Source organism: Ahaetulla prasina, chromosome 3 (genome assembly GCF_028640845.1).
Source record: "Ahaetulla prasina isolate Xishuangbanna chromosome 3, ASM2864084v1, whole genome shotgun sequence".
Classification (NCBI taxonomy): Eukaryota; Metazoa; Chordata; class Lepidosauria; order Squamata; family Colubridae; genus Ahaetulla; species Ahaetulla prasina.
In genome coordinates this window covers 122370675-122385925 of record NC_080541.1, presented here as the reverse complement: position 1 = coordinate 122385925, position 15251 = coordinate 122370675, and the positions used below count along the sequence as shown (strand labels likewise).

The 15251-nt window shown below is 40.4% G+C and overlaps 1 protein-coding gene across 1 annotated transcript in view; it reads left to right on the top strand.

Annotated features, from left to right (window-relative positions):
- ASTN1 (astrotactin 1) overlaps positions 1–15251 on the top strand; it is a 251664-nt gene that overhangs the window by 176138 nt on the left and 60275 nt on the right. The window contains exons 10-11 of the mRNA XM_058177507.1: positions 902–1039; positions 3212–3362. Of these exons, the coding sequence (XP_058033490.1) occupies positions 902–1039; positions 3212–3362 (289 nt within the window). The remainder of the gene's footprint in view (positions 1–901; positions 1040–3211; positions 3363–15251) is intronic.

Sequence of the window (15251 nt, the reverse complement as noted above, 5' to 3'; positions counted from 1 at the left end):
GAATATGAATTCTAAGTTAGATTTTCTTAAATGACCATATGCAGCTTTCTATTGCCTTATAAAAATGTCAGTAATTGTCTAAAGGACTGAATGCATTTTGGGTTTTCAGTTCAAATTTTATTTTTAAAAAAAAACAGTTTGGGGTAAAATAACAGTCATAAAAACTTTTTATAAGAATGTCTGAACAAAATGGTTTTGGTGAGCAATTTCTGTTTTTGAGCTTTCTTCGTATTAGCTTCCAGTCCTAGTACAATTGCTCCTGGACTGATGACATGATTTGTGCCTCTCTCCCCTGGTCTGGTGTTACATGTTTTGTGGGAAAGTAATTGTGGCTAGTTGCCTGTTAATAAGGGAGAAGGTTTTGGTTGTAGGGAAGAGAGCAAAAACATAAGAAAAAGGGAAAACAAGAACCCTTTCCTGCAGTCACTACCTGTGGCAATGGCTATTTCCTGCTTATTAAAAAGCATTGCTCTTTCCTTAGAAAAAACTTACATTCCTTCTTTCCTCCCCTATGCATGTCTCCTACAAATTATTCTAGACAGAATTTTCACCTTACTGGGGAAAAAAAAGATAAATGAAATAACACTTAATAAGATACATGGGTCCTCAATGGCACATTTTTTGCTATCTTGAAATGGTAGAATGGAAAAATTGTCTAGATAATGTTAATTTGCGTTTAATAGCAAATCAAAGGGCCTTATGATCATGGAGGAGTCACCATATGTGAGTTGGATATATAAATAAGATTGGAGAGAAAGAAGTAACGGAATTGCAGACTAGGTCAAGATAATTTAAATAACCTCTCCCTGCAAGCACAGAAATAAATACCGTAGAAAAATACTAATTTCTTGTGTTTTTCCATATACATTTCTAGCTGATTAACTGTCTCCTATGGATGCAGATTCACCTACACTCTTGGGGAAGGGATGTGGCTGCCACTGAGCAAAAGCTTTGTGATCCCACCTGCTGAATTGGCCATCAATCCATCAGCCAAGTGCAAAACTGATATGACAGTGATGGAAGATGCTGTAGAGGTCAGGTATGTTCCTTTCACAGATGAATCTTTGGAACGCCTGGAAATTATGCATGGCAGAGAAAGAAACTCCTATTAGTAATGAGTCTCCGCTAAAGGATCGCCCATCAGAAATGGTGCAGTTCCAGATGCTGTAAATTATATAAAATTATGTACAGATGGTCATTTTGCTGGTCCAGCTCTATTTTATTTCTGTACTAATAATCATATGCCTACATTTGGAGTATGGAATTTGGAAAAATGTGATAGGCAGGAGGGGACATCTGGAAAGTGTCAGTGCTCCTCCTTTGTTCTACATGAGATAATGGAGCAGAGAAATTTTTTGGGAACTTTTGAATTATGTCAAGTTAGTTTCACTGCTAGGAAATAAGCAAAAGGGAATAATTCACTGATTTATTTTAAAGCTTTTATTTCATATCTTTAAATGTATTAACTTTTTAACCTGCCTAATAAGAAATATCCTCTGGGAAAGCTATGCAAAATTTATATATAGAATGCCACTTTTCTGTTGAAACAATTTGAGAATTTACCATTTTAGAAAAATCCTCCTAAAACTGTGGTGTGGCATACATCATGGGACAAAGATGGAGTAACCTAAAAGCAAAACCGGAAAAGTAGTTCAATTAAAATAGAAGCTACTATCAATTCAAATACATTATTGACTTATCACCTTAATGTATGGATCTGCAACACTGGCCTGCAACACACTTGCGTTTAAGGTCCATGCATTTGAGAAGTTCTCTTTCTCATAATTACCTACCTCACTTCCTAAAGCAAGGCAGAATTCATACAGAATGACTTAGTTTTATACTCTCTCCAACCAATCACATTAATAATGTGATTTTCTTTTATGTACACTGAGAGCATATGCACCAAGACAAATTCCTTGTGTGTCCAATCACACTTGGCCAATAAAAGTTCTATTCTATTCTATTCTATTCTATTCTATTCTATTCTATTCTATTCTATTCTATTCTATTCTATTCTATTCTATTCTATAATATACTATAATATACTTCTGGGTAGGAATGAATGAATCTATAAAGCTCACTTCAGCTTTAGTGTTGATTTTTATATCGTTAAGTTGATCTTGACCATTTATTTTTGCCTTTTGATTGTTTTATTTTAAAACTAACACTGCTTAAATATTTGCTAGCATTTTAAAAAGTATTCCCCAAGCAATCCTTTTGTGTTTATATTTTGAGGGGAAGATATTAAATTTGCAAAGTTCAGAGAAAGAAGCATTTCTCCACAGGAGTCCCTTCTGATCTATGTATTTATTTATTTCAGAAATAGCAGAAATGGCAAGCTTGTATCAAATGGGAATCAATCAAATTTCTCACCCATTTCAATGATAGCCCTGTAAATACTACATCAGGCTCTGAAAACTTTCTGCGATTCTATATGCATCAGTTGCAAAAAGAATTGACTGATATTTTATGATTGCCTAAAAGGAAAAAGGGAAAAAGGTACTTGGACAGAGTATGGTGATAATCATAGAAGTTTAACAATAAAGCTTCACTCTAAACTTACACAGTACACATTTTACCATAACTCTCAGGACCTATATTCTGAAATCATTAGTTCAAACAGTGCAAGTTTATGGTTACTAAGGAAAATTCTGAACCATTTTATCAGTGATCTGTCAAAGAAATATGCATAGCAAAGAAGCAAATGCACTTTCTGTGTACTTCTAATAATAAATGTGCAAAATCTATGAAGAAGCATATTCCTCAGTCAATTAGATTTAAAGTTGGAGCCCAGTATTGTAAGTCATCTGGTATATATTCAGATTTCTTTGTATAAATCATTACTGTGATCATTAATAACTTGTTAACCTCATGTTATCTCGGTCACTTATTTTTGCCTCTTCTGTGCCTTTTATCTTATTCTATTTTACAGTAACAATTTAAATTGCAAGCTTTTCAGTCAAACAATGGAGAACTGTACGCCCCTCTGCTGTTGTGGGGTTGACTCCCATCACACTTGTTCAAGAGAGGTGGTGAAAGATGGGAAGAATTACAGTTCATTAGTCTCAGACTCTTTTCTGTTTATATCACTTATCAGTGATCTTTGAACCACTGGTGTGCTGAATTATTGGTTGTTGTTGTTGTTGTTTTTTGTCTTATTAACATATAATTGTTACTATAATTGCAAATACGTTTCATTACATCCCAGGGAGGAACTGATGACTTCCTCCTCCTTTGACAACCTGGAGGTTCTCCTGGATTCTTTTGGCCCAGTTCGGGACTGCTCCAAGGATAATGGGGGTTGCAGCAAGAATTTCCGCTGCATCGCAGATCGAAAATTGGACTCCACTGGCTGTATGGTTCGTATGCGCTTGATATGGAATTATGAAAGGACTTCTTGGAGAAATAAGAATAAGATAAACTAAAACCATGGAAAACATGCCATGCTCCAGCTTTGTCTTGAACATTAAATCCTATAACTATTCTTTACTCTATTACATTTGTAAACATGTATTTAAGGCTGTCTTACATATTATATGCTTGCTTTCCTGAGAATCTAGTTACATTCACATTAAATTTGTACCATATACTTTGCATCCTCTTTGCAATTTATTATAAGCAGAGGTGAACAACCTACAGGATAGAGGGCATATGTACTAGCCTATGGCCAAATATATGTGGCCATCAACATCATTTCAAAAGCTCTTGCCCTCCATCCTGTATGTTGTTCACTTCTGCTTAGAATGAATTGCAAAGAGGATACAAAATGCATGGTATTTTTCAGAGTATAAGACATACTTTTTTCCCTCCTAAAAGAGGGTGGAAATGTTGGTGTGTCTTATACATACCGAATATAGCCATTTTTGGCCTCCCGAAGCCCTGCCCCATTCGTCCCATTTTTCACAAAACAGAGGCATTTTTGCCCTCCCCCAGACCCCAGGAGCACTGTACAGGTCTCCCAAACCCTCTTTGTGCCCCCTTTTTTGGGAGGCCTGCAGAGTGCTCCTGGGGGCTGGGGGAGGGCAAAAACAGGGCATTCAGAGAGTTTGGGAGGCCTGCAAAGTGCTTCTGGGGGCTGGGGGTGGGCAAAAAATGCCCCTGTTTTTGCTAGAAATGGGCAAAAAATGGGACACGCAGAGGGCTTGGGAGGCCTGTAGAGTGCTCCTGGGGGCCAGGGAGGGCAAAAACCATTTTTTTCTTAGTTAAGTCTTCAAAATCTTGATACGTCTTAGACACCGGTGCATCTTATAGTCTGAAACGTAAAGTAAATGGAACTTGAAATAGTGTCCTTTGTATGATGGTTTTTCTTTAGATCAAAGTTTATTCACTTATCCTACTACATGGTCTTAAGTGCAGACTTCCAATAAGAGGTTTCTTTTCATTCCCTGCTATGATAAGATGGAAAATATTGTTAGAAAGAGAACAAAAATGAAACCCAGGAAACTGAGTGTGTCAGAAAGAAAAGGAAAAGGGGGGAATGGTCATGACAGAGCGATAAACAACTTCCCTCTTAAATCACCTCATGATTCAACACCCCCACCCCCATTATTTCTCTGCAAGCTCAAAGGATTTATTCCTGGAGGAACACACCTGTTCTCTTCTGCTCCAAAGAAAGTTTCAAGACCCTGATCTAGATCATGATCTACATAGGACAAAGGACACTTCTCTCTCCAATGACTTTGCCAAATTGTTCCGTTCCCACTCAACCACCTCCAGTTAAAGAAATGGGTGGAGGGGAACCTCTATTAATTTATTTTTAGAGTAAAGAAAATCTAGAAAGGAAGCTGCATGCTATACAATTAACATACAGCATTTGATGCTCTCTATGCACCTGGCAGGAAGAAGCATTTATATTTCGCATCCTAATGTGTGTATTTGCATGATAAGAATGCTGCAAACATCTGTTCATGTGCTTGCAGTTTACATTTGCAATAGATGTATTTTTAATCTACAAAGAGATCCTTAAATGAATGTAAAGTGACTTGAGAATGGGTGATTCATTTCTGTATTAGCATAATACGTTACAGTTTTGTTTAACCAATAGAAAAAATGTTCTGGAGTTCCAGAGATAGTATCCTTTGTATAATGCTTCTCTTTAGATCAAGGTTTATCTGTTCTACTACATGGCCTTAAAATGATAGGAAGACTACAGAATGCAAAATGGAGCATAGTCTGGACTGACGACACTTTGCCCTCAAAGAGGCAAGGCGTACATAGATTACCGCTGCATAGTCTACAAATCCTTATCATTCAAATTTGGATAATGGATTCTGTAGTGCTAGAATAAAATCCCTGGTGGAGAAGCTTTTTACTAGTATGTTCTTTTTTGCCCTTTATAGAAATTCATATGATTTTATTGTACACTAGCATAGCATCGTGTTTTAGGTGATAACTTATGAATTCAAGGGTCTACCAATCCATTAAAAAAAATAGCCTGTTTGCAGAATGTGGATTTTGCAAAGTGAATGGATTAAAAAAAATGTGATTTGGGATAAAACCGAAGGAAGGGATTTCTGGAAGGCGTATTGTAGACTTTTGGATGGGAACAATTGTGTTATATTTAGCAGTGGAATTGAAACAAACACTATAAATGCCATGAGGAAAAAAAATATATAAAGGAAATCATAAATGTTATGAGAGTATTGAAGAATTGGTAAAACAGAGGATCTAACAGAAAAACATTAAAATATGGGTGTAATTTTGACACAGGTTGGCTATATGGCTTGTTTAATGTTGTGCAAAGCCTGCAATTGTGCCTGACCATTGGGAGAATGCAATTATTGTTCCTTTTTAAATGCAAAAACTACAGGTGAGTTAGTTTCCTATGTGTGCCAGAGAATATGTTTGGCAGAATTTTGATTTAATGAATAATATTGGGGAAGAAGATATGTATGGGAAATGCTTTCCAGCTTCATGCTGAGCAAGTGGTATGCAGATCAGCTTGTTGCTCTGCAGCAATTATTGAGAAACGTATGAATGTGAGAAAAATATAATAAATATTTATTGATTTGGAGAAAGTGTATAGTAAAGTGAATACACATAAACTATGCAGTATTTTGCATGAATATGGAATTGAAGGTTGGTTCTTGGCATAAATTGAACAGTATTGGAAAAATATATGGGAGACAGAGAAGACAATGGGTGCAGGATCACAACAAACTCCCAAAATATGAACCAATCGCCATCCCATTAGCAGACATTGAACAGTGGTCAAGAATATGAAGAACTGGACAGCACGTGGCCCAGACATAATTCATAGTGGCTAAAGAAACTAACAGTTATGCATGAATGCCTAGCAGTATAGATGAACCAGTTGCTAACAGCAGATTCCCATCCAGACTGACACAAGAAAGGACAGTGCTGATCATGAAAGACCATGAATGAAAGAAGGGAACAGCACTGTCCAATTGCCAACCAATAACCTACCTCCCTACAACATGAAAGGTCCTCTCAGGCATCATACCCATCAAGCTCACACATTAGGAACAACAGAGAGGTTCAAAACACCATTTGTTCATAGATACAGAAGTTGGCCAAGACTCAAAGTCTACACAAACCACTCTGACCACAGCCTGGATCAACTACAGGACAGCCTATGACTCAGTGCCACACATATGGATCTATCGTGCCTGGTTCCATACAGAGTCAACAGAACACAAAGGACCTTCCTCAAGAATATATTGGGACTATGGAAGACAACACTGGAAGTCAACTCAAAACCGTTCACACAAGTGACCATCAACTGCAACATATACCAAGATGATGCAGTGTCCCTACTGCTGTTTTGCATAGACTTGAGCCTTCTCAGCCAAATAATCACAAGGACTGGAATGTCATTTAAGAATACAACTACCATGAGCCACCTCCTCTAATATGGAAGACATCAAACTGTATGCTAAAAATAATCAAGACATCAACTCGTTGATCTACTTGATCTATACTGAGGACATTAGGATTGGAGAAATGTGGCTGGATGGTAATTAAGAGAGAGAAGGTAGTTAAGACTGAAGTGGAAGTACCAGTGAGCCACATAGCAGACATACCGACCAGCTACAAGTAGGTACTTATGTTAGGAGAAATTTAAGTTGAATGCATTGAAAAGCTATGCATATGAAATAAGAAATGATAGAGTCAAGAATGAATGAACAATAAATGAATGTTGACAGAATATAGAAGTGAACCAGTATAAAAGGGGTTTGTTGAGGTGGTTTGGTTATATATAGAGAAGAATGAAGATCAGATTGCATGGTTAATATTTAAAGTAAGCGTGAATAAGTCAAAAGGAATAGAGAGATTGAGCAAGTCTTAATTGGATGGACCTTATGAGATCCTCCCGGAAAGAAAACTGAGAACCTACAAAACATGAAAATAGCATGGATCGTTGCACTGAACTATGAAAGGAAAGTTGTAGGATAACCTCTGTGGGCTAGGCATCTTTTAATTCTAAGCTTTAGAAATTCTACATGTTGTATTAGCTGAGATTGCTTCTTACAGGAACAAGAAAGCTCCAGTGCCTATACAGAGTGCCATTAAAGAATTGTGGATCAGAAAATGTCAATGCTTTCCTTAAGTTTTGGCTTTGACATTCTCCTACTAAGCAGTAACATGGGGACTGAACCAAGAAATTAATTCTTTCTCTAGAGTGTACGCCTTCCTTGCCTGCTGTCTTTGTGCATCTGCCAATTTCATTTCTTACGAGGAAATACATGCTAAGTGCTTTGTGGCAGATGTTCCCTTCATCCACCTCTGCACTGTATCTCATTGACTCACAGCACATCTTACTGCCCCCCCCCCCGCTTTGCACCAGGGCTGGCATGAGAAGTAGGTGGAAAACAATCCATCTGCTTCATACTCTGGCTGTGAAGCTGTTGAATGTGTCTTAGTGCTGACATTTTCCCTTTTCACCTGCTTTTGTGCTGGGAGAGGCATTGTGCCAAAGATGGATGTGTAAAAGAATTAGTGAAGGGATCAGCAAATGGAAATATTTTTATACAGCTACCTCTAAAATAGCTGCTGAGAGAGTCTGTGCTGACAGCAGCAGAAGTATGGATTAAGAGGAGGAATCTATGCGTAGAATTCCCTTCTCTGTAGCACTCAAGCTAGACAACACATACAATTACAACATTTAATAATATAATTTATATATTCATGCCTAAAACATTCTTAACATAACAGTTTGCTTCATAATGCAGATATATAATAGACAAGTACACACCCTAAGCTGATAATATATAATCATTTTAGTCAGTAGCAGACAGTTTTAAACAAATTTATATCCATTTTAAACAATGAATTAATATTAGGAATATGTCAGAATGATACATTTATGAAAACCTCTTGGTGCTTCTGTTCCTTAAATCCATGAAGTAATACATTGTGGCCAAATCTTGTAAAGTAATTCAGTGATCGTTGTTGCTATCTGAAGATGAAATTTTAAGGTTGGGGTGGGGGTGTAGAATTGAGTTTCGGAAATTTTGCAGTCTCGCAGTTGGGCAAATTCTTGCATATAATTTAGCTGTATTTCATTTTCCATTAAGCATAGATTGAATGCATTTTGCAAACATTCTTGTGTTTTGGCTTAATAGTGGAATGTCTTCCCTCTCTTGTAATTTCTCACCCCTTTAATTGTATGAAAACGATCTGGAAACTCCTTGCTTGTTTAAGATCCTTTCCCAACAAGAGCAGTTTTGGGTAAAAAAAAAAAATCATAGCCTCTCTAAATATAGAGAATTGGAAAGTGAACTATTGTATTATGCTATAATATAATCAATCATGTGCATTTAAACCTGTGTACCTTTCGTAAATATCTCCCTATACCTATGAGATGTGTATATGTGTATACACACAACAACACACACAACAGCCTATCTTACCTATTGATCTGAAAGTCTAGAATGTTTTATTCATCCATTATTCTTGAAGGGAATGGGCATACCTCATTACTTTATATGCACGAGGACCATAGTTTAATCTTGGGTATCTTTAGAGAGAACAAAAAAGGCTTCTGTGGCCTCAGGTTTGGAACCTTGAAGATTTAAACCAGTCAATGTAGATAATACCAAGCAAGAATGGCTAAGAATTTCCTTTGAGATGCCTGAGTTTATCTTATAGAGAGATCTTGAAACTGAATAAGAAGAAAAGAAAAAGAAAAGAAAATTACACGTGAGAGAAAGGAGAACTGGCAGACCTGTTCATCCCAGTGCTAATCTATAATTATAATTTCCAGTGTGCCTCTTTGTGAGGTAGAAATATTCATGGAAGATGTGACAAGAAATATAAATAATACATCTAATATAGAAATCATGGCCTTGAACAGTCAACGTGCTAAATCTGCAAATCTTAAATTCTGTTCTCTTGAGTTTCAATACTGGTGTGGTGCAGTGAGATAAAACAGACAGACCCTGTGGTTGTTTCAACCCCAGATGCAGCCGTTGGAGAAAACCATGTCCACAAGGGTTTTTTTCCAATAACATTTTTATTGCTTTTAAAATAATAACAGAAAAAGCAAAAAGTAAGAGGAGCAAAACACACAAATACATATGTTGTAAAAATACATAACAAGTGCTTAAAAATAAGTGAAAAAATACAAAATAATATAGTATAATTTATTAAAACAATAAGTTACAAATATAAACATATATAGTATATTAGAAATACAACACAGACACATGCCCACACTTGATTGTATATATACACAGAGAGAGAGTGTGTCAAGTGTGGGCATGTGTCTGTGTTGTATTTCTAATATACTTATATGACTATCATGTTTTTTTAACCTATTGAACTTCGTATAAATGAGTCTCCTATTTCATAAATATTTATTCATACAAAATCTATGTATATAGGCAGTCAATTCACAGGTAACAATGCAATCAGGTCTTCACTCCATTGAGCTCCATTTACCTTTCCAATGTTGCGATATCACTCTTATAGCTACAGTAAGAGCATGGAGAATCCATTATATTGTCTAACTGTCAATATAAACTCCATATAATGGGTATGTTATTGAAGGGGGGCGGGAGGGAGGGAAAAAGAACACAGTAACATATAAATAAAATACAGGTAGTCCTGGCCATTTGTTTAGTGACTGTTCAAAGTTACCACAGCACTGAAAAAAGTGGCCTACAATTGTTCTTCATACTTAAACATTCACAGCATCCCCACAGTTGTGATCAAATGTTGGGCACTTGGCAACCAGTATATATTTGGTTGCAGCATCCAGAGATCATGTGATCACCATTTGAGATCTTCCCAGCTGGCTTCCAACATGCAGAGTCAACGGGGAAAGCCAGATTCACTTAACAACCACATGGTTCACTCAACAACTTCAGTGATTTGCTTATCAACTGTGGCAAAAAAAGTTGGTAAAATTAACAAAGTCATTTAAAAACCTCCTTACTTAGCAACAGAAGTTCTAGTCTCAATTGTGGTTGGAAGTTGAGGACTACCTATGGAATGTAATATCTTTTTTAAAAAGTTCAATCTTTTTTTCCATGCTAAATTGATTTTATGAAGAAATCAAACATTAAAAATTAGGGGGAAATGGTGATAAGGAAAATTTGGATGAAAGTGGAGATATTGACTGGCTCAATTGATAAATGAATTGTTAACATAGGTACACTCTGCTAAGAGACAGATATTACTATCAGATGTAATTCATTGGAAATATTTAAGCTGCAATCTTTCTTAACATTATTGGAACCAGTAGCATTTTCAATTTCTGAGATATCCAAGATATTAGAACAAGTGATTAAAACTTTTAAAATTAAAACAAACTCCTATTAGTTCCTCTAGGTATTTGTTATTGATAAATTAATTTTATAGGCAGATGAATAGAGCTGAGTAGAATGAAGAATAAAGCTCTTACATTACCTAGGCCCTAGACAAATGGGAGAGTGTCTTAACCTCTATACCTAGAATGTCAACAAATCTTCACCTATAATTTGTGTAACAAAAAAAAATAATATATAGAATTTATTGCACTCCAATACATCTGTATAGAAAAGGATTGCCTAGGATAGCATTTTATTGGAGATGAAATATGAAAGATGCTTCTTTAAGGCACAAGTTTTTTACAATAACCTATACTTACTAAATAGGGACGCGGTGGCTCAGGGGCTAGGACGTTGAGCTTGTTGATCGAAAGGTCGGCAGTTCAGTGGTTCGAATCCCTAGTGCTGTCATATAACGGGGTGAGCTCCCGTTACTTGTCCTAGCTTCTGCCAACCTAGCAGTTTCGAAAGCACGTAAAAATGCAAGTAGAAAAAATAGGGACCACCTTTGGTAGGAAGGTAACAGCATTCTGTGCGCCTTTGGTGTTGAGTCATGCCGGTCACATGACCACAGAGATGTCTTCAGACAGCGCTGGCTCTTCGGCTTTGAAACGGAGATGAGCACCGCCCCCTAGATTCGGCAACGACTAGCACGTATGTGCGAGGGGAACCTTTACCTTTACCTTATACTTACTAAATTTTGGGGGAAAGTACAGGTCTATATAAATGTGACTGTGTGACAAAAGCTAAAATTTTCAGAGGATATTTCTATTTCTCTTGAATTACCATGCCAACAGTTTTGGTACTAAGGAATTGGAAAGGCTGCTGAGAAATAGCATATGGGAAGGAAACAAATGTGATAAAATAGGGATACATATTGCTGCTTTCCCCAACCTGCTTTCCTTCAGATGAATTGGGTTACAAATCCCGAGATTGGAATAGTGTAGTATGGTGGGAACTTAGAAAGGATGCAGAAAATTGCCATTCTTGGAATTTTCTGCTGATGACTCACAATATGGTTTGACTGAGTTAAACACTAAATCTACATGGAAGAATATTCATTTTTAATTGTTAGATTGTGCTCAAGTCAGTTTGTTGTTTTAAACAAATATATATATACAAACATACATGTACAAATGCAAATATATTTAGAAGCAAACACGCATACACACACACACACACACACACACACTACTACTACTACTACTATTACTACTACTACTACTCTTCCCTCCACCCCCCATAAAAATAAGAGTAAGGAAGACTTCCAAGAGTAAGGGCTGACCTGAATTTGCATCTCTTGAGTCCTAATTCTACATCATAAGATCTACATCATCACTAGATCAGATTGATTCTCAAACCAAAAAGATAACCAAAGGGAGCTGAAAGGGAAGGAGAATCCAGTTTATTTATTTATTTATTTATTTATTTGATTTGATTTTTATACCGCCCTTCTCCCGAAGGACTCAGGGCGGTGTACAGGCATAATAAAAAACCGACAATACAATATACAGATTTAAAATACGATTTAAAAAACTTATTTAAATTAGCCCAGTGATTAAAATTTACCATACTAAAACCCCGTTTAAAATTAATAAATTTAACATTAAAATCCCGATTTAAGCCAGCCCCGCGCGGATAAAAAGATAAGTCTTGAGTTCGCGACGAAATGTCCGAAGGTCAGGTATTTGGCGTAAACCCGGGGAAGCCTGCTCCAGAGTGTGGAGCCCCACAGAGAAGGCCCTTCCTGGGGCCGCCAGCCGACATTGTTTGGCGGACGGCACCCTGAGAAGTCCCTCTGTGGGAGCGTCTGGTCGGTGGGAGGCGTATGGTAACAGCAGGCGGTCCCGTAAGTACCCAGGTCCTAAGCCATGGAGCGCTTTAAAGGTCATAACCAACACCTTAAAGTGCACCCGGAAGGCCACAGGCAGCCAGTGCAGTCTGCGCAGGAGCGGTGTTACATGGGAGCTACGTGTAGCTCCCTCTATCACCCGCGCAGCTGCATTCTGGACTAACTGAAGCCTCCGAGTGCACTTCAGGGGGAGCCCCATGTAGAGAGCATTACAGTAATCCAAGCGAGAGGTAACGAGCGCATGAGTGACTGTGCATAAGGCATCCCGATCAAGGAAGGGGCGCAACTGCCGAACCAGGCGAACCTGGTGGAAGGCCCTCCTGGAGACGGCCGTCAAATGGTCTTCAAACGACAGCCGATCATCCAGAAGGACACCCAAGTTGCGCACCCTATCCTTTGGGGCCAGTAACTCGCCTCCAACAGCCAGCTGCGGCTGCAGCTGACTGAATCGGGGTGCCGGCATCCACAGTCACTCCGTCTTGGAGGGATTAAGCTTGAGCCTGTTTCTCCCCATCCAGACCCGTACAGCCTCCAAACACCGGGACAGCACTTCAACAACTTCATTGGGGTGGTCCGGGGTGGAAAAGTACAGCTGGGTGTCATCAGCGTACTGCTGGTATCTCACCCCGAAACCACTGATGATCTCACCCAACGGCTTCATGTAGATGTTGAACAGCAGGGGCGAGAGAATCGACCCCTGTGGGACCCCACAAGTGAGGCCCCTCGCGGTCGACCTCTGCCCCCCTGTCAACACCGTCTGCGACCGGTCGGAGAGATAGGAGGAGAACCACCGGTATACGGTGCCTCCCACTCCCAATCCCCCCAACCAGCGCAGCAGGATACCATGATCGATGGTATTGAACGCCGCTGAGAGGTCTAATAGGACCAGGGCAGAGGAATATCCCCTGTCCCTGTCCCTCCAGAGATCATCCACCAATGCGACCAAAGCTGTCTCCGTGCTGTATCCGGGTCGGAAGCCGGACTGGAACGGGTCTAGATAGACATCTTCATCCAGGTGTTGGGGCAGCTGTCGCGCCACGGCACTCTCTACAACCTTCGCAACAAAGCGAAGGTTGGAGACTGGACGATAATTACCCAAAATAGCTGGGTCTAAAGAGGGCTTCTTAAGGAGGGGTCTCACCACCGCCTCTTTCAAGGCGGCAGGGAAAACCCCATCCAACAAAGAAGCGTTGATAATCCTCTGGAGCCAGCCTCGTGTCACCGCCTGAGTGGCCAGTACCAGCCAGGAAGGGCACGGGTCCAGTAAACATGTCGTGCCGTGAAGCCTCCCCAACAACCTGTCCACGTCCTCGGGAGCCACAGGGTCAAACTCATCCCAAATGTGCTCAACAAGACGTGCCTCCTCTCCCTCGCTTGGATCATCCCAAATTCGGTCCAGACCGTCCCTCAGCTGAGCGATTTTATCGTATAGATAACCACTAAACTTTTCAGCTCGTCCCTGCAAAGGGTCATCCCGCACCTCCTGATGTAGGAGAGAGCGGGTCACCCTAAACAGGGCGGCCGGGCGGTTATCTGCCGACGCAATGAGGGTGGAGGCGTAGGAGCGCCTCGCTTCCCTCATTGCCACTAGGTAGGTCCTAGTATAGGTCCTAACTAGTGTCCGATCAGCTTCGGAGCGACTGGACCTCCAGGTGCTCTCTAGGCGTCTTCTCTGGCGTTTCATCTCCTTCAGCCCCTTGGAGAACCAAGGGGCCGGACAAGATCTACGCCGGGTCAGAGGCCGCAAAGGCGCGACACGATCCAGGGCCCCGGCCGCGGCCTGCTCCCAGGCCACGACCAGTTCCTCAGTCGTGCCGTGGGCCAGATCCTCAGGGAATGGCCCAAGCTCCATCTGGAACCTCTCAGGGTCCATCAGGCGCCTGGGACGGAACCACCGTATAGGTTCCGTCTCCCTGCGGTGGTGAATAGCGGTTCGGAAGTCTAGGCAAAGGAGAAAATGATCCGACCATGACATTGGTTCTGTTACTAAATCATCTAATACCAGATCATTTAACCACTGTCCAGAGATATAAATCAGATCCAGCATGCCTCCCCCTGTGTGCGTAGGGCCATCATTTACTCGAATCAGGTCCAGGGCCGTCATGGAAGCCTGGAACTCCCGAGCTGCCGTCGATGACAAGCCAACTGATGGCAAGTTGAAATCCCCCATAACTATAAGTTTGGGGGTCTCAACCGCCACAGCAGCCAGTACCTCCAACAGCTCGGGCAGGGCTGTGGTCACGCAGCAAGGAGCCAGGTACGCGATCACCAAGCCCAACTGATTCCTATAGCCCCAGCGCACACAGAGGGATTCGCAGCCGGCAATCTGAGGAACAGTGGTCTCCCTCGGCTCTAGATCTTCCTTAATAACAACCGCCACCCCCCCACCCCTACCTTGGACCTCGGCTGATGAAATGCTCGGAACCCTGAGGGCACATCTCAACAAGGGGACCCCCTCAGGGCCCAACTAGGTCTCCGTAATGCCCATGAGGTCCATGGACCCCCTGAATAAGGTCACAAATCAGGGGAGCCTTATTAACCACGGACCGGCATTACATAACATCAGCCAAGGTCCAAGCTCTGAGGATCATGGCCACCCGAGGAACGGGTAGGGACTGAGGGGC